This window comes from Aspergillus tanneri (assembly GCF_003426965.1).
Source record: "Aspergillus tanneri strain NIH1004 chromosome Unknown AapTan_1_pilon_pilon_pilon, whole genome shotgun sequence".
In the NCBI taxonomy this organism is placed as follows: domain Eukaryota; kingdom Fungi; phylum Ascomycota; class Eurotiomycetes; order Eurotiales; family Aspergillaceae; genus Aspergillus; species Aspergillus tanneri.
The window spans coordinates 5,354,136-5,373,580 of record NW_022984628.1 but is presented as its reverse complement, the minus strand read 5'-3'; the positions used below and the strand labels follow the sequence as shown (position 1 = coordinate 5,373,580).

The 19,445-nt window shown below is 46.3% G+C and overlaps 6 protein-coding genes across 6 annotated transcripts; 5 read left to right on the top strand and 1 right to left on the bottom strand.

Annotated features, from left to right (window-relative positions):
* Nucleotides 1–617: 617 nt before the first annotated feature.
* Nucleotides 618–1,639, bottom strand: ATNIH1004_003743 (P1 family peptidase; the record flags this gene model as incomplete). The annotated part of the gene is made up of 2 exons (XM_033568416.1): nt 618–1,003; nt 1,078–1,639. The coding sequence occupies 2 exons, from the start codon at nt 1,637–1,639 to the stop codon at nt 618–620; spliced, it is 948 nt and encodes a 315-aa protein (XP_033430411.1).
* A 2,283-nt stretch (nt 1,640–3,922) lies between these two features.
* Nucleotides 3,923–4,514, top strand: ATNIH1004_003742 (uncharacterized protein; the record flags this gene model as incomplete). Its single annotated transcript, XM_033568415.1, has 2 exons — nt 3,923–4,095; nt 4,154–4,514. 2 exons carry the CDS (start codon nt 3,923–3,925, stop codon nt 4,512–4,514), a joined length of 534 nt encoding a protein of 177 aa, XP_033430410.1.
* Nucleotides 4,515–7,231: 2,717 nt separating this feature from the next.
* On the top strand, nt 7,232–7,783 carry ATNIH1004_003741 (uncharacterized protein; the record flags this gene model as incomplete). Its single annotated transcript, XM_033568414.1, has 3 exons — nt 7,232–7,310; nt 7,366–7,428; nt 7,521–7,783. 3 exons carry the CDS (start codon nt 7,232–7,234, stop codon nt 7,781–7,783), a joined length of 405 nt encoding a protein of 134 aa, XP_033430409.1.
* A 155-nt stretch (nt 7,784–7,938) lies between these two features.
* ATNIH1004_003740 (uncharacterized protein) lies at nt 7,939–8,538 on the top strand (the record flags this gene model as incomplete). Its single annotated transcript, XM_033568413.1, has 1 exon — nt 7,939–8,538. The coding sequence occupies one exon, from the start codon at nt 7,939–7,941 to the stop codon at nt 8,536–8,538; it is 600 nt and encodes a 199-aa protein (XP_033430408.1).
* Nucleotides 8,539–8,592: 54 nt separating this feature from the next.
* Nucleotides 8,593–9,314, top strand: ATNIH1004_003739 (uncharacterized protein; the record flags this gene model as incomplete). The annotated part of the gene is made up of 2 exons (XM_033568412.1): nt 8,593–8,649; nt 8,709–9,314. The coding sequence occupies 2 exons, from the start codon at nt 8,593–8,595 to the stop codon at nt 9,312–9,314; spliced, it is 663 nt and encodes a 220-aa protein (XP_033430407.1).
* Nucleotides 9,315–11,651: 2,337 nt separating this feature from the next.
* Nucleotides 11,652–16,437, top strand: ATNIH1004_003738 (uncharacterized protein; the record flags this gene model as incomplete). Its single annotated transcript, XM_033568411.1, has 3 exons — nt 11,652–13,206; nt 13,259–13,922; nt 14,034–16,437. 3 exons carry the CDS (start codon nt 11,652–11,654, stop codon nt 16,435–16,437), a joined length of 4,623 nt encoding a protein of 1,540 aa, XP_033430406.1.
* Between the last annotated feature and the right edge of the window lie 3,008 nt (nt 16,438–19,445).

Here is a 19,445-nt window from a genome sequence, read left to right as displayed (position 1 = left end):
ATAACCAAAGTTTCAACCGCAAGATCATATCACTGTGGGAACGTTATAGATCAGAGGAAAATTATTTGTTACCATTTCTCTTATCTATAGAATTGAGGGTTTATATACAAGAGCATCGGAGTGATTCTCGAGAAAGGACGCCAACCCACGTACACTAGGAACCGTCAATGTTATGCCCACCAATTGACGACGCTTGCCTATCAGATTTGGACAGCACTGTAGGATCGGTAATATTAGGATATCATAAGAGTGGTGACATGCCTGGAAGGCCGAGCCTAGGGTGACCTCCTCGCAGGGAAGCAACTACTCTAGGGTGACAAATCTCCGCCGATATCGACAGCTACACCCTTCGCTATCATGCTAGGATACTTACGGCTCAGACCCGAAGAATTGGGACCCTAGATGTCTCTGAATATCCTGTCCGCATGGATAAATCTTTACTCCTAATAGACATGTATGTCGCTAGAGGTACTTTTCCATGATGGTTTGCAGTTTTACATGATTCAAAGCTTTGGAATATTTACCTCGCGGACCTTCCATATCCTCTGCCCCTATTAATGCATTATAGATGGCCTCCTCAGTAGCATCTGCCGCACCTTCGAACAAGGCATTAATTGTCACATCTGCACCACAGCAATATTCTGTTCGACTCTTGGTTTCCAGCTGAAATCTGGAGCTCGGGGAATCTTCTCGGCAGTACTGAAGGCAATAAAGATATCCCCCGAGCTATTAGATCCCCATCCACCTACACGCGATAGACCCACAGTAGCTCTTTTAGCCAAACGCTGAAGCTGGGTAGGATGGAGCGGCGCGTCCGTTGCGATTACCACAATAATACTTCCATCCTTGGCTTTTCTTGCATCCTCCCTTTGCGATTCTTCTTCAGCAGTGGCGATCGCGTCTTGTTCGGCGATTAGGCGCCCAACTGGAACTCCACCAAAGTGAAGGTCCCTTTTAGCACCATAATTTGCCTGGACCAAAGCAGCAACTGTATACATTACCTCTGCGCCAAACACCAGGCCATCAATAATACGGCTGGCATGCCAGTGCCTCCTTTGAATCCTTGGCAGACCATACCCGTTCCTCCTCCTGTATTACCTTCCTTTACAAAGTCGGCGTTAGCTTGGTCGATTCCTCGTACCACCATATCTGGTGTGACAACCATGGCACCAATATCATTCAGATATAAGTCACATGTCTCGGCCACCACCGGGAGCAGGAACCAATCCACCAGGCCACTTTCCTTATCTCTGTATTCGCGAACAGCATATTCATAAATACCTGTGTAACATGCACCCACAGAGAAAGAGTTGGTCAGTATGATAGGCGAGTTAAGTAGACCAGTCTCATCCAACCAGTGAGAGCCAGTCATCTCACCAGAGCCGTTAAAGCGAAAGTAGCCTGCATAACAACCATAATTGAACCAATCCCGACGGGGCAGAATCGTGGTTATGCCTGTATTGATCGCATGGCTGGTATTTGTAGACGGTCGGTGTATGGATTCAGTATGGACTAATACACCAGGGACATCAGTGAGAGAGTTTAGTAACCCAGGGCGGTGACGACCAAGGTGAAGTTTTGGCAGAAGATCCCGGACACGAGGTCGAGTTGGAGGAGCGTTTGTGTTGGTATCTATCATTGTCTCTCTCCCAAGTTGACAATGGATCTTAGTTACCATAAGATGACACAGAGGTAGATATTCTTAGTAGATATTGATGTGACTCGGGGGTAAGCTCATCGAACAGCTGCACGGAACCAGCTGCCTAATATAGGGAACGATATATTGATATCCTAGACCACGATAACTACCATGTTATTTGATGTTGACTCGCGGCCTCTAGAATACAGAAAAAGGGGCAGTACTCGAGGGTGTGAACCCCGCACATTTGGCAACCCACCTAATTTGCAGATATTACTTTATCAGATATGGAGCAATAGTTAGCTAAAGTAATAAATACTAAGCGAGATACGAGCAGACTAGTCCATAATGAAGCACTGGTGATGCAATCCAGACAAGGCTGCGTAAAAGCTAAAGAATGTGAAGTCCCGTACAACGGCGGGCTAACGCTCAAGATTCATATCCTGGTGCGGAATTGGCAGAGGGATAATCCTCAATAGTGCAGTTTGCGCATGTAACCTACTGTATAAGTCCAGAAAACCACTCTGTGAAGGATTGGAAATCCTATCCGCATTCACACTTAACTTGCAAAATGCAAATCTCTGCTAACATTTTATTTGGAAGGCCGATATTCATATGAATACAACGTCGACTTGACACCAAATTCGTATATATGTCATGATCGAATAACTACCTGATTCTTGCAAGCCTCTAACCACTAATATCTCCTAAATATCAATCTGCTCCAGTGCATAAGTAATATTAGGATCAAAAGTAGTGGTCATAGCTCTGTAATTTGCAACTTATATAGAATGCAAATTCTATATAGTCAAGTCTAGATTAGCAGTATTTGTCCGGTTGAATCACTCCTCCAGGGCTTATAGACAGCCTAAGTCAACCGATGGTGCCCGAAATGTTAACCAATCCTAACATCTTAACAAAAGACTCATACTCTGACGTTATAAAATCTTAGTCAACACGTCAGCTGTCGCCCTAGATATTGGGATCCAATTGATTCGTATGCGTTGAGCTTGAACTCCCCGACGAAGCTAATGATGGTGAATATGTAAAATATGTCAGCCTCGTCCGAACGGTGACTCATAAGGTCTATGGTCATCGCACCCTATACTGATATCATGTGCTATTTTCAGTCCGATTGCGCTGAACAGCGGCTTCCATCAGAATGTAGGTCTGATTTCCTGCTTCGAATAGTGCCAAAAGCTAAGCCTTTGGGGTCGCCGTCGTGACTGTATTCTTTTTGCTGTCCTTCTGGTAGATTCGACCTCCAAATAGTTCGCTTAAGTATCCTTCTGTGCTTTGCGGCTTTCAGTCTCTCCATAAGCCACATCACTTGAACGCATAAAAACCTCACCTTCTCCGGTCTCGAATATTTTGTCGCCAAATGTTTCGAGCGGATTGCACGTTCAACAACCCCATCCAACTTTTTCTGTGATGGATTCCACGAACGTTCGGATTATTTTATCACCGTACGTGGTACATCTGGTCGAGTGATTGCAGCAGCATACAGAAGCGATCTGACATTTTGCTGAAACAAATTAGCCTGTTATGGAGTAGCTTTCTCCTCATTCTGAATCAACAACTGTCTTCCCATTGGGGTGCTCGGGCATCTTCTGTAGTATCGTCTCCTATTTCGTTCACCTAGTTTTTCATTCCTCTCAGTTGTCTACTGTACTATCTAATTTCCTTCCTCGTCGGTGGACGCAGGTGTGGCTCTCTTCCATGTGTAGTATGCGGACACTAAATTTGGTGTACCAGAATGATTGTCAAACCTGAAGATAGAGCATAATTCCATTTCGTACATAATTTTCCAATCCACACCTGGCTGTAACAGCTTTTACACATCGAGCTACTCTCACCACATATATCCCTGCATCCCCTTTGTTACCCAGCTCCTGACTCAGTCACCCGCAACTCCCACCTTGAGTTCCAGACCGAGATAGGTATCTAACTTATAGCGATATATTTAAGCCCTTGCCAATATCATCGGGGGTTGTATTTTTAAAGATATCATTGGATATTGAATGCTGGTTAGTCTTGATTCTAACCCTCTATGGCAGCTCCACCTGCGGCTGGCTGCCCCGGGTGTTTTCCAATTCTACCACACGGTTGTTGTCCAGCTCGGCTCGGGCTTGATAACGCTGCCATGGTTGCATGAGTTGCATTGGTTTTAGTTGAGTTTGAAGTTTAGGTGATTGTTGCTGACGTCGTGATCGACGGATCAAGAAACCCAATAAGCCCGCAATAATCGCGGTGCCTACCACTCCGCCCACGACACCCCCAGCAATGGCGCCAATGTTTGTATTTGATGAGTTGCTTGTCACCTGCGCAGGGGTACCTGTGCCCGATGAGTGGAATGTGAAAGTGGAGGTTGATGTTGGGGTTGATATCGTCGAGCTCGATGCTGCGATCAAAAACCAGACAGTCAGTGAGATGAATGCATGTCAAATATTTCTTGAGTAGCAAGCGATGACTTGCCCGAAGCAGAAGCAATTATTGACAATTTGTGCTCCCAAGGCTGCAGATGATATCCGGGAATGCCACATCCATCGGATCCACCGTCCTTCGCGAATGCTGTGGTTCCCTGCTCGCAGCAGAAGTAATCGCCATTAATATACAGATCCCAGGTGCTATTGGCACATACCGGCTTGGCATGGAGCGCATCGTGGCACTTAGGTTCGGACGGGCAACAGGCGACATTTTTATCTGTCGGGCAGAAGGAGCCGCTTGGACAGCAGACGTGAAACGGATCTACCGTTATCCCGCAGTCGACCTCGAGATCTGCCAGGCAGGAACCATTCCTGCGCAGAGCCCATCCGAACGGACGCGCTTCGGATGCCATGATGGTGGATGGGTGAGGGATAACCCCAAAATATAACAATCGTAAGCGGGAGGAGAAAGGGGAAGAGACAATGAGATTAGGAGGAAAGATCTACAAAAAGAGGAGGCCCTGGGGTTGCTACGAGGCTCGGCTACAGAATAAGCCTAGAATAATAATATGCAGAACCCTTCGCGGCCACTACAAGCAAAAATTGACTAAACTGGAGAGAAATAACCCTTGCCTGCATATCACGTACAGTGAAGTATCTGGATAAATGAAAGTCGTCATCATTTTAGAGCCTATCTGAACGTTACAATACCTCCTGTCCTCCCCGCAGCTAATTTCATGTATATGAGTCCAACATGGTATTAAACGACTAGGGTGGCTGTTGTTGATGTGAGTGAGACGAGGCTGCATTAGGGCATGAATAGTCCGACTGTTGACAGCGTAGAACCCTCCGTCTGCTGCCTACCATTGGTCCATCCTCTTTGTATGACCATGGAACACTAGGCCCAATGAGTGCAGCGCATATGCATGACATCGCCGATGCTCTCGCTCCAACCATGTCAAATACCGCAAAGTATTTCTGGCCGCTCCAAACGTCAATGACTGGTGGTGTGACTCGGGGAGGAAGAAGGCAGTAAGCTCATCGACAGCTGTGCGCAGCCAGTTGCCTAATGTAGGGAACGATATATCATTGATACCCTGGACCACGATAACTACCATACTTTGGATGGTTGACTCGCTCTCTCTAGAATACAGGAAAGAGGTTGGAGGGTGTGAACCCGTACATTAGGCAACCACCTAGGATGCAGATCATTACCTTATCAACTGGCCCCTCGCTCCCCTCATTCAGCGAAGACTGCCTCAGGCAGGGCTGCTTGGACAGAAAGCTAAGGCACGTCGAATTTTATTATCAAATTTTGTGGGGCTGTGCCATAGCTTTGATTGTCTGTGTCTAATAGTCATACTTTCCTATGGTGCAGTTGACTCTGACACATTCTATCAATATAATCGTCATGGTTTTCATCGCTTAGGCAAAAATCTAGCCGGGACAGCAGAGAGGGTGGAGCTTGTGAGTTTGTCGTCGTCGATACAAGGTCGGCACCATCAGTGATAGATAATGAATAAATGCTCGCGTTGTCACATGCAGCAATACAAATCCCTGAAAATTGGAAAGATCACTGTCGTAGATAGCTCTGACAATGTGTCAACAGCACCTCTGCACTAAAAAGGCGCCATGACGCCAATTCAGGCATAATACTATATTTTTCTTTATTGACATAATGTTGCCTCAGTTTAATTTTTAGCTACCCCACCTACATGGAAAAAAGGGGCAAAAGAAGTTGATTTACCGCTTGCTCTTTCTCCAATTGATTGATGGTGTACAGAACTAAAAGATACATAACGATGTTAATTCTAGTAAAGTAGAAGCTCACAAATAACGGTACTAAGCTCAATGCACAACAAACAGTGAACAACATATTTCATTATGAAAATAAGAAATCCCAGAAACACATAAATGTATCTCATTGCCGAAGCAAGAGCATGACTCTGAATACTAGGCACTCTTTCCACAAAACCTGGAGACTCTCCCAGATTCATGAAAAAGCATCTAGGGATTCTCAAGGAGACAACGTGGCACTATAACATATCAACATATGTCATGTGAGCGGAGTATGACGATAAGATCTTTCCCATCTCCGAGAAAACTCCACTATGATTGATTGTGAACCTGTGGGAGAAAATAATTTATTTGGATAAACATCCGAAGAGGAAAGAGACCGTTCGGGCCTCCTTCCGATTGTTCAGATCAGGCTACCACCATCGCCGAAACTCAGATTGACATGGATGCGATGGTGTCTGTGCGAAGCAACAAGTGTAGTCCAAGCGTGGGAACAATCTCAGACTCTTTGAAAGTTTGCGATACCCAAAATTGCCCAGTTGGATGGAAGTAACAGTACTCAATTATTTCGGTTGCCCTCCCATTCGCAGTTTTGGGCAAAGTACTGAACCACTCAACTGTCCCAATGTCCTGAGGAGACCGTGGGATACTTCAGCCCCTCCCGTCCGGAACCTATATTTACTATGAAATCACATCCATCGTATCACTCTTTAGTCTAATTGCTCACTTCTGGTCGCTTTAAAAAAAGCCCCGTCCTTTTGCCTGTTGTTATCGCTTCCCAGATCCCTCTTTTCTTTCAGTTCCCTTCCCTGCTTCAATTACTCTTCTCCCTCCAGTTTCTCTTTATATCCACAAGGATTTTTGCACTCATCGTCGCATGAACCCGTTCCATAGTAATTTCTCCTAAGAGTTCTCATCCCCGTTAGGGAATCGTATCAAACTTGCCGGAAGGGATCCGGCACATGTGCTTCCGAGATGGCTCGCAGATACTTGGGGCTCCAGGGCAGCAAGCTGCAAATCGATATAGGGCTTATAGCCGGCATGGATTTTTTTTCTATTCGGTTATGGTCAGGGTGTCACTGGTGGCCTTCTGACCCTTGATTCCTTCATCAAATACTTTCTTACGATTTCGCTCAATGGTGAATAATACAACCATCTCACCGAGTCAGAGAGTCATACACAGTCCACTCATTAAGGTAAGTTGTGCTCTCAGTGTCTGTGGCAGTAGAACATAGCCATTAGCTGGCCACATGGGCGTAGGTATTGTCGTCGCCCCTTACCACTTGCGATGCTTCTCCGGATCTATTCTAACTATCTTGGTTGGTAATGGCTGAGTCGGCGCGAGACTATCTTCCTTGGTTCATTCGTCATGGTTGTTGGAGCTCTGTTGCAGTGCACCGCGTTCCACCTACACGAGCTGATCGTTGGACGCTTAGTCACAGGTTTCGGTGAGTCCTCAGAAGCGCGGGCAAATAATATACTCAGCTAATCGCGTACCGACAGGAAACGGCATGAACACGTCAACAGCGCCAATCTGGCAGTCCGAATGCTGCATGTCCAAACATCGTAGTCAATTGGTCATGATCGAAGGCGCTATAATTACTTGCGGCATTACTATCAGCTACAGGATTGATTTCGGCTTGCTCTTTGCAACCTAGCGATGCTTGGCCTTTCCCATTGGCTTTCCAGATTTTCGTCGCTGCCATTATTCTGGCCTTTGTCTTGCTTCTTCCTGATCTCCACGTTGGTTATCCTTAAGGGCCGTGAAGACGAGGCGAAGCAAGTCTTGGGAGCTCTGCTAGGGGACGGAAGAAATCCTATTCTCCTGCAGACCGAGTTTACTGCCATCAAGGCCACCATTGTGGAGATGGCCAAGGGTTCTTTCCATGGCATGTTCACTATGGACGAGGATCGGTGCTAGACTACGTTAACCAATGTTCGAGCAAATTTCCGGCATCAATTTGATTACGTACTACATCCCGGTTGTGTTAACTAGTTACTTAAAGTCTGCATTTCTTCATTTCATCCCTTCCCTTCCTTCCACTCTTCATACTTCATACCCCCAAGTCAGTCATCATGTCCGAGGAAGGCTGGCAGCAGGTGCGCACCTACCCCGACCATCTGGGTCACCGCGTGGTGCTCGAGCAGATCGTCGAGCCCGACTTCACTCCAGACCCCAGCCACCTGGTCCCCATCCAGGTCTACAGCCTCGTCTCCTTGGACGCAGACCACCAACAGCTCCGGGAATACCTGATGCACAGTTTCATGAATGAAGAGCTTAAGCCTTTGTTCAAGGTTTATTTATTCTGCGCGCCCGACGCCTTCGCCTGTATTGAGCATAACCGCCGCGAAATCGCCCACCGCAAGCAGCAACACCGGTCGGGGGTTGAGAATCAACCCCCGCTGATTCCCCAATTCTTCCGTCCTAGCGACGACACGCCCGTTGGGTTTTGTGTTCTGCTGCGATCGCACAGTTACCGGCTGGGCTATGTTAAGGACTGGGATGAGCTTGCTAAGGAGGGCAAAAGCCCGGACTTGCTCTACTTTAACCACTTGTTTTCCAGCGCGCACAGCGATTTTGACGACGCGCAGTGTTTATCTGATTCCGGCGATCTCTCGCCAGAGGCATTCGAGTTGTCCATCGAGCGCCTCATGTGCCAGATTGATATCGGCTAGATCATTATAAATAATATCTTCTTCAACGCCTGTCGCCCTGGGCTACAATATGCCATGAACGTGGACGAGGGCGAGCCTCCTAACTTGAATCCCCATCAGAAGAGCAGATCTGTGACCAGCTAGGCCAAAAAACTTCACTTGGCGGCTTCTCTCCTGATCCAGCATTCCAGGTTTCCCAGGATGCCGACATTGTAACAGTCACCAGGGGAAACAACCCCGATATTCAATACCTTATCTATGCGCCGTTTCTCAGCCACCTCCGCGACACAGCGGGGCCCTCCCTCCTAGAAAGCACAGCCCGCCTTTTTATAGCATTAATTGTCTCCCACCTCCCGGCTAACAAAGCCCTCACTCTCAAATTCTCCATCCCAGGATCCCCCTCCTGGTTCTCCATCCGCACCGCCCAAATCGAAGTTCTATCCCATCAAACCCAAGACGGGGACCAAGAAAATCCCTTCCCCATCGGCGCCATGCACACCTTCTCCGCAGGCGACGTACAACCCCCCACCGCACACCGCATCACCCTCCAACAACCCGAAGATACTCTCATCGCAGCACAAAGAACACTCCGCACGTCCTTTCGCGTGTTCGCAGTTGTGCTCGATCGCGCGAAGTTTGTCTCCGAGGCCGGAGTTTACTTCTACATGGCGGACTGGGATGCATCCGGGGATCCGGACCCCGATTTGGAGGTTTGTCCCGATGATACGCAGGTTTGGCGGGGGGTGGGCATGAGTGAGGTTGCGGGACGGTTGGGGATGGTTGTTCTTGAGGAGTGATTTGGTTTAGTTGAGTGATTTAGAAGGGGTTTTGTGAGGATACACTAGTTTTGGTTATTTTTAAGGCGGCTGGGGTTTGTTCAGGTATGGTAATAATAGATAAATCAATAAGCTGCAGTGTTTGCAATATTAATATGATTTGTTCAAAATGGTAGATGTACTGGGACGGGCGGATATATATATCGGGGTGTCGATTAATGATGACTACTCTCGACTGTCTGCTGATGACCTTCGCGTGAAAGGCGATTTATGTTGTTGAGTATGGAAATGTGTCTGACGTCTAGTTAGTAGTCGGTTCGGCGCTGGTTCATCACTGCTAGAGGAATCGATTTTTGTGATGCAATTTTGACTCGAATTGAAAATTATGACGACCTGTTGAACGAGAGCCCATAACATCAAGGTGTCAGTCATTGAAGATGACGGCTTTCAGGGCTTAGAGCCTATAGACTCTAGACGGAAGAGAGGGTAGTAAAAGATATATCCCCCAAATCCACACGACGATCTTGCTACGGATCAGATAAACTTATGTCAGATATTCGGTCTGTCCCCAATAGCGAGGATACGATTCATAAAACGTTTAAACTAATCAGTTCTTGAGTTTTTGAGCTCTTTTTGATTACATTGGTTCTTAAGATGATTATTCTGATTATTTTTGTCTTGATTATGTTGGTTGCGTATAGAGGGCCTTGTTTACTGTCAGATAGAATGGCTGTACGTGGGCAGGATCATGTGGCTGAAGAGGGGTAAAATAAGGCTCCGTACACAATCAACATAAGCAAGATAAGCATCATATAATCATCAGAATAATTAAGAAGAGCTCAAAAGCTCAAGAACTGATCATTTAAGACGTACTACAAATCGTATTCTCTTTCTTATTCGGGGCTGACCGACTATCTGACAGAAGCTAGGAGGTACCATTCGGACCAGCTGGTCTCAGCAGGCGTGGCAGCAGGCCAATGATCTGCTTTATGTTCCCAGCTAGCGACCAAAGGAACTCAGAACAGAGCGGAGCGCGGTTATCGTGGTATTGACCGCACAAACCAGTATTTCACGCGCCAGGTGCATAGTGATAGGTGGGTAACCACCAGTGAATCACAGTTGTGTTATGTCTGTCTTCACCCGCTTTTTTTTACCTCATCGGGTTTTGCGCCCATATCTCCTTGTAGGGACCTGAGGCCCTCTAATTTTCACTCCACAAATCTGAATTGCTGACGTGGCCTTTTTCACACTCCTACCCTGCTATTCGCGCGGTTCAACCCCCATCATATCCTCATAGTCTGTTCTCGTTGGCTGCAGACACCATTGGCATGTTTTGTGCCCCCTTTACCCTCCATCATCAATAAATACACTTTTACACTGTAGACAAAGTATGCAAAGATTGTTCGTGACTTTGTTCATATTCTTCTATTACGACTTGATCCGAACCGTAGCATCCCTAAGCGTATCACCAGGGATATCAGGAAAAAAACACCGCCCATATCCTATGTGGCAGCAAGTCGACCCTACAAGCAATCAGGACGCCATCAGAGAAGTCAGGTCAACGAATAACCCAGGCTTCCTGCATACAGCTTTGGAGGTCGGCGGTCGGAGCCGTGGAGTAGCGCTTCGCCTTCCATGGATCTCTGGACGCTGTCGTGACCTAGAACGACAGATTGCCGAGCTAAATGTCAACTAACCCAGATAGAGCATACCTTTCCTGCCGCTTTGTGTCAAAGCAGAAAGCATCCATCCACAAGCAGACACTTGAAGACTGCTGCGATGAATGGGAAACAGCCAAAAAGTGCGCACCTCCGTCAAATCGACACCAAACTATCCTCCATCCACACACGGCGGTGGTATAATTCAGTACCAAGAAACTGAGCTTACCGGCTATGTAACCCAGCTACGAGCTGGCCACTCCTGGGTTGCAATTCATTTAAAATTTTTCGGTTTCCGGGATGGCAATAGGTGTGAATGTGGAGAGAGATTGGGGACATATCACTCATGCCGGAAGGGAAAGCTCAAAATGCTTCTAGCAGCTCTGCCAAAGACAGTTCTGGAAGTGCTGTGTTGAACTTTGCAGAAGCAATTCAAAGGCTTCGTAGTCGCCTACCAGGGGACCCACAAGAACAGAACTAATGGCAAATGGCCACGACAGGGGTTCCTGTATGATAGACATACAAGGATAATCATAGCTGAGGTAGCCCTGCATATCCAAGCGGGGGCTGCTTCGGAGTTGGTTCAGCTTTGTCATCTGGACAACCCGAGACCACACACTGTGGAGTATTATTGTTATCCCCAAAACCATCGAATTCGAGGATAGTATAGTGATACCTGTTCTCCTAAAAGTTTGGCACAATGTCAAGCACGAGGAAAAAGTTTATGCACCATGATTACACAGTAGGCTGGATCAGCGCCTTGCCACTTGAGATGGCGGCTACGAAGGCGATGCTTGATGATACACATGTTCCACTTCCCATACGAGAAAACGATAATAATGTCTACTGCCTGGGGGAAATTGCAGGCCATAATATCGTCCTTGCCTGTCTCCCTTCCGGCATATATGGTCAGACATCTGCTACGGTGGCAGCGATGCAAATGCGATCCACATTTCCCTCTATCAAATTCGGACTCATGGTTGGGATTGGCGGTGGTGCACCCAATGGATCAGTGGATGTTCGCCTTGGAGATATTGTTGTAAGTAAACCAACGGCTCATTTTGGGGGTGTCGTACAGTATGATTTCGGAAAGACATTAGCAGACGGTGTCTTCTATCAGACTGGGGTTTTGAATAAGCCACCGGAGGTTCTCTTAAAAGCGGTTTCTCATCTCCAGGCAAACCATATCATGGGGCAAAACAATATATCTTTCCACTTGGCGAAGGGCGCAGAGATGTATCCTTCCATGAGGTCATTTTTTATCTATCCCGGACAGGATCGAGATACTCTCTTTCAGTCATCCTACCCTCACCAAGGACCTCCTACCTCTTCCTGTGAGTGCGAATGCGATCCATTGAAAAGAGTAGCTCGCATCCAACGGGAGTCGATACTGCCGCAAATCCATTATGGTCTCATCGCGTCTGCGAATCAGGTGATGAGAGATGCGCAAACGCGCGACCGACTCACGGAGAGGTTGGGAATATTATGCTACGATATGGAAGCCGCAGGTTTGATGGACCACTTTCCGTGCCTTGTGATCCGAGGAATTTGTGACTATGCAGACTCTCACAAGGGAAAAATGTGGCAGAATTATGCAGCAGCAACAGCGGCCGCCTACGCAAAAGAGCTTCTACGTTCCTCCATTCCTAGCAGATTTCGCTATCGGCAACATCCAGGAAACGTTAAAATGAAGATTCCAATACCAAGGACAAAGATGTTTGGACGCCAAGGCGAGCTGCGGCGGATTCAGGAATGCTTAAACTCCCCAGGAAGAGGTACAAAATCTCTTGTTATCTGGGGACTTAGTGGATGTGGGAAGACACAGTTAGCAATTCACTACATTGCTGGCAAGAGAGATTCTTATCAGTCCGTTTTATGGGTTAATGCATCATCTACATCCCTGATTGACGACTCGTTTGAGCTAATATCGTCGCTTATGCCATCTGACTTTTGCCCTACAAAACCGGCCGTTGAAAGGGTGCTGGAGTGGCTAGAGCAAGATTCGAATTACTCATGGATCATCATTTTTGACGATATACCGTACGTTAGCGATGCCGATTGGAGTTGGAATGGGGTCTTTGATGTTAGAAAGTATCTGCCCTCGTGCAATCACGGTCATATTTTATTGGTGACGACTTCATGTCATCTACACTCGCGTTTGGACTTCCCTGGCATTCATTTACAAGGTGTTGATGACCATACTGGCTCTGAGATTATCCTGCGATGTGCCAATATCAAATCAACAGATTATTTTAGTGAGTGGATCCATTTTACATGTTTTTTATGATTTTACTTACACGGATTTAGCCAGCACAACAGCCAAAAACATTTCTCGTAAACTTAACGGTTTGCCTCTTGCTCTAGAGCAAGCTGGTTCTTTTTTGTCGTACGGCCTTATTTCAATACACGAGTACAAGCAGCGATTCGAAACCAAATTTTTAAACGAAACTCTGAAAGCACATACCAGAAGGTATATTGGAACTTACGAGAAAGGACTGACTCTCTGGGCGGTATTTGACATGTTACATGACGCCCTGGGCAAGCGGAGTCCCGATTCGCTCAAACTTCTTTACTTAACTGTTTTCCTTGGCCCGGGGCATGTTCCGTTCAGCGTACTTTCTGGCGCTGTTCTAGATCAGGATAACATTTCCACCTATCCTCCAGAAATGTCCGATGGCCAATCTCTTGGCGTAATATCCTGGTTGAAACACCTATCAGGTCAGATCAGCAGGCTGTCAGCAGTACTCGGAGAACTTGAGAGCACAGGGCTTGTTAAGTTCATCCGTAATTCGTCAGATAACATAATTGATACGATTGTCATCCACGATCTAATACAGTCTTTTATTCGAGCCAAAATACCCAGACAGGATATGGTGGAGAATGTAGCTGCTGCACTCTTGCTCAATGGCAAGGCATGCCTCACAAATGGCATTATGAAAGATTATGAGAACATGAGGAGCCATAGCCACAGGTTAGTTACCATCCTTAATATATTCCTAGCGACGGTTCCACAATATATGCTTCAACCGCCGCATGGAAGATATTTCATGCTATTTGGTTCGATAGCACCACCCTATGCCAGGATTTGCCGTCTAAAGGGGGAGCTTCAGAAAGCCAGAGACCTCTGGGAAGCCGGCTTACAGTATCGCCTTGTAACTGAAGGCAGCCGATGGCCTAGAACTCAAGAACAATTGGTCGAGCTTCTCGATGCTGCAGATGTGGATTTCAAGCTAGGATATGTTGACAATGCCATTGAAAAATATGTGTCAGTGACCCATCACTGCGACCCAGGCATGGCCGAAAAGGACGATATCATGGTACGAGCATCTGCTTCCCTTCGTGAGGCTCGTGAGATACATGCACGACGAGAGAGGGATTTCCAGCGTGCCATTTTAACTCAACGATCGACCAAAAGTACTCCCGAAGAATTAAATGAAACTACTGAGGTAGAAGATGGAGAGTGGGAAATCTTAATGCGGTACGAAGAAGCACTCAATCTCTTTGGTCCTAGAGACAGCGAGACTCTTCAACATGCTGCAGCGCTTGCCACATACTACAAAGACATCGCTCGAACCGACAAGGAAGAGGTGTATAGAGAGATTGTCTGGAGATACTACACCACTTCGGCTGGGGAATCTCATCCTGCCACAGTTGCGACACTTTACGACCTCTGTGTGTGCTATCGAGAGAATGGCAAGCTGAGAGATAAGCTACGAGGAGATTTGTATCTCGCTCCTGTCTGGGCCAGGACTTACAAGTCGTCGGAACTTCAAAGCTTGCTGCTGGAGGTAGAAGCACCGGATGTTCTCGCAGCTTTCAACAACGGCAACGAGGACACGTTTTGGAACCTGGTAAATCGGCATGACACAAACGCAGCCATATTTTGGGCGTCAGATCTTGAAAACCTAAACATCCGTGATATGCTGTTTTATCACTTCGCTAAGACTAATATGCCCAGTGTTTGTCTTTTCTTGCATCTGACATCTGATAGTGGACAAGGTTCAGCATTCAAAAAGCCCTCTAAGTGGGATCTAGATGTCTACCAGTCAGATATCGACAGTACGCAAGCTCTCCAGCACGCCGTAAGAAGGAGCTACATCTCAATAGTTCAGGGGTTACTTGAGAATGGAGTTGATACATCCTATGCAGATAGTTATGGGTTAGCAGCTATTCACTATGCCGTCAAACGCAGGGATCTTTTGATGGTTTTAATGCTTCTCGAGCATAGAGCGGATATATCTCAATCAGATTCTCGTGGTCGAACGGCTCTCCATTATGCTGTTAGGGAAAAACATATTTCAATAATCAAAAGCCTTCTTGAAAATGGAGCTAATGCTGACCAGAAAGACAACTATGGTGAAACATCTCTTCACTACGCAGTCAAAGACAGAGAGCCCTTGTTAGCTCTAGTGCTTCTGGAACATAGAGCGGATATCTCTGAAGCAGATTCCCACGGTCGAACGGCCCTCCATTATGCGGTTAGGGGAAGAGATACTGTAATACTCAAAAGCCTGCTTGAAAATGGAGCTCAAACGTACCAGAGGGATAACCATGGCGAGACAGCTCTACACTATGCTGCTAGGGGACGGGACGTCTCAAAAATCTACCTGCTTCTAAAGCATGGTGCTGATATATCCCTGAAGGATAACCATGGTGAAACACCACTGCACTATGCAGCTAGAGTGGGGCGTATGACATCAGTCCAAGCATTGCTTAAATTCGGAGGTGATACAACCCAGAGAGATAACGATGGTAAAACGGCGCTGCATTATGGAATGCAAGCGGGTTTAGCATTGTTCCAGATGCTCCTTGAATATGGCGGTGAAGTTTCTCAGGCCGACAACCGTGGCCGAGTAGCCCTACACTATGCTGCCAGGGATGGATTTGCGGATATTGCGAAGGCTATACTGAACAGAGGAATTGATACTGAGGCCACAGATTACTGCGGCAACACGCCATTGCATCTCGCTGCCAGAGGAGGAAATCACGAGTCTACGCGGTTGCTCTTAGAAATGAAGGCCAATAGCTTCGCGGAGAATGCTCTGGGAAATACCGCGCTTGAGCTGGCGTTTCATGGAGGCTTTAAAAATACTGTCGAGTTGATCTTGACACACACATTGGATAAAAGAGATCCACAAGGACAGACATTCCTACATCGCGCAGCAAGCAACCGGGATTGTGTGGGTCTCTTTTATTCTGTCATTGAAATATCACATGACATTATCAATGCTACTGATAATAGCGGCCGAACTGCTTTGCACATCGCCGCTGCGAGGGGCAACCTATTCGCTGTCCAAATGCTTCTGGACAACGGGGCAAACAATCAGATTCAAAGCAACGAGGGCCACACACCCCTAGCGGATGCATTGCTGCAAAGGACTGTTCCAGGTGGAACCTCCAAAAGTGATCTTGCATTGGAAGAAGTGATCCGGTTGCTGCATAAAGCTGGCTCGGGTATTATCAAGGATGTTGTAAACCAATTGTAGGTCAGGGAACTTAATATTAAATAGAGAGAACTAAGCCATTGAATTGTATGAGCGTACTTAGTTAGTATACGGGAATTCGTCTGTGGGAAGACATATAAATGAGGACTTCGCCGGTCCTTCGGATACCGGTAATCCCTCGGGCTGATCCTATATTCATAACAAACGAGAAGCGGTTTGATTCAGATACGTTGTTGAACCTTCTGAGGCCTCAGTGATCTCTTCTATCTGCAAGTGTATCTTGTGGCAAAGAGACAATATGAAACATAGAGAGGGTCTAGTTTCTCGAACTGTCAACCAGAAAAAAAATACCGTATCATGCCTAAATCGGTGTCTGGACACCTTTTCAGTACAATGGTCAGTTTGATACGAACTTATAGAATAACGGTATCGCTGCCTTGTGATCCTCAACCCAGCCAGAGTCATATACCCTCTGTTTAATTAGGATTTACTGTTACTAAATATACCCCATACTCCTGGCCATTCCCTTTCATTTCAAAGTGTTCGAGGTTCCTTTCAAAAGTGCTAATATTCCTAGTCGGTCTGTTGTAAATTAAAGCTGAAGAACCCACCAAGACCATATAGTAAAGTTCGGCAATATAGTGAGATGTCGACCTGAGAAGTACCGCTACCGTACGTTTGGCTACCTAGAATGCAAACTGGTGACATGCGCACGCTGCGGCCCCAAAACTAAATGCAAAACAGGATGGTCTCCACGATGGGGGCTTAATGCCGCTTGACAGGCAGCAACATGCTCTTTGATGGTCGGCAGTACTGCACGCTCAGGCAGAGTCGCATACTCAGAATCGCTCTGAATTACACGGGAGTCGACCGAAATAAGATACCAAGGAAGATTATGAACATATGAGAGTATATTGAACGAGTTTTCACCGTTGAATTCAACCCGAGCTGGACATGGAGACATTCCTGGAAGAACACTAGAGATCGGAATCAAACTGGCCTTCTTCGCTTTCCCTTGCCAGATCGATTAAGATGGTAAACTGGCACTGGACGTCACCCGGAAATAAACTTCTGATACATATCCTATACTTGGCAGCCAATAACAAAATGACTCCTCAAACTTTCCTGTACAACCTCTTCTGCAGCACTTCAACAATTATATCTCACGAACCATTTCCAGATTTCCATACCGTTTCAGGGCATCCGTGTGCGACAGCACGTGTCACCAGAATTGCTGCAGAACTTGGCGCGTTGTACCACTTATCCCATTACGTTAACTATACGTGGAATAGGCTATCACCAGTCGTACACTATCCTGATGCGGGTTAGTATGTCATGAAATGGTGTTTATGTTGGAGCTCCTATTCTGCAGTGTTATATAACCCAGATGGAGACACACGCATGCCTGAAAATATTAAATATTAATGATTTCGCCAACAGCCCAGGTATAAAGATTCACAGTGGAGGGCAGTATACCTTGATACAGCGGGAGGCGGTAACAAGAATTCACAACTGCTCTGATCAAGACTACTGCGAGATAAAGATATCTGCGCCGCCTATCGAGAACTTGCGCTTTCACAACACGCCAGATCATAATAAGTTCGACGACGCGGAGTTAGCACGCAAAGTAAGACCACGACAGCACATCTCTATTCGTTGACACTCTACTCGACGACTCAGGGCAACCCCGCTAACTAATTGCGGTATTCAGAGATGGCATAGGCCTATAAATTGCTCAAAGACTCACAAAAGCGAGCCGAGTATAACAACACAACGGTATATGGAAAACCCAGCCACGGATCCACACAATGTGTTTAGCGAAGTATTTGCATTAAACGCGTTTAGAAACGAGTCTGGTTTCTCCAGCGGCCCCAGCAAGGACGATTTTTTTAAACTTAGATAGTGAGGATATCTAACCAAAGCCGGGTAGAGATGTTTTGGACATTTACAAGGCGGCTATGGCACTGACTAACTAATAATTGACAGTATTGGATAAGCCAGAGTGAGTCTGGGAAGAAAGAGGTTAGCAAGCTTAACGTGAAATTAAGAATGTAAAGCAGCATCCAGGACAATCTGAGAAAGAATTTGAGATTAAATTTAATCCCTTGGCAGGGTTTCGTATCGACTACGGCTAGTCCTGAAATTATTTACCCGTCGCACAGCCTCCCTCCACTTTTCGCAGTGCGGAGTTCAGCTACATTTCAATGCAAAAAATATATATATATGGAATAAATCAACGAATATTGCCTAATATAAAAAATTTGTGAAGGTATACCACGATCTCCTTGCGTACCTGTAAAGAATAGTGCTTCAGATAACTCATTTTCTGGCGCCTCAGAAGATTGTGTGGTGATTTATCGATATCCCGACTACGTAATTGCGTCAAAAGAGCCCTCGCACCCGCACGATTTTCCCTCCGCCCACAACATTATCGGATCGCCTATATTTCCTATATTAGTTAGTTTACATTCTTCGTTTGTTTACCTCGTCTTTATAAAGCGAGATGTTTTGGTGGTTTAGTTGAATCAGAGACCTAATTCTATGGAGGATCCATACTTGCGAATACGCGTATTTTTATAGTCGACAACATTCTTCTCCCAAGAAACATAAAACTGAATTTCCAGAGCAGTTGGTAAGAGCAGGAGAGCTCTAGCTAACAGCTTTATCTTGGCATAGTGCCAAGAACCACATTACGTCAGAAGGTTATTCAAGCCTGCGGGGATTCCCTTCCCACTGGTAACTAATGCCTAATCATTTAAGAGTAGATGAGTTAATGAAAGTGCCTATATTCCTAAGGATGTACTAGACGAGCGACTAAACTTCAGACTCTGCAATATGAGAGGGAAGATCATGGAGCACTACCAGAGTGGCAAATGGAACAATAAAAGCGTCTGATGCTGACGTGATCAACCAGTGAAGAAACAGGACGACGGGGAGATTCATTTTTTAAAATAAAAACCCGAAAAGGATAGAATAAATGAGAATGGAGAGAAATTAAAAGTACGTAGGAGTGAGCTTGTAGAATCAGTCTGCCTACAGCTCGAGAGCCA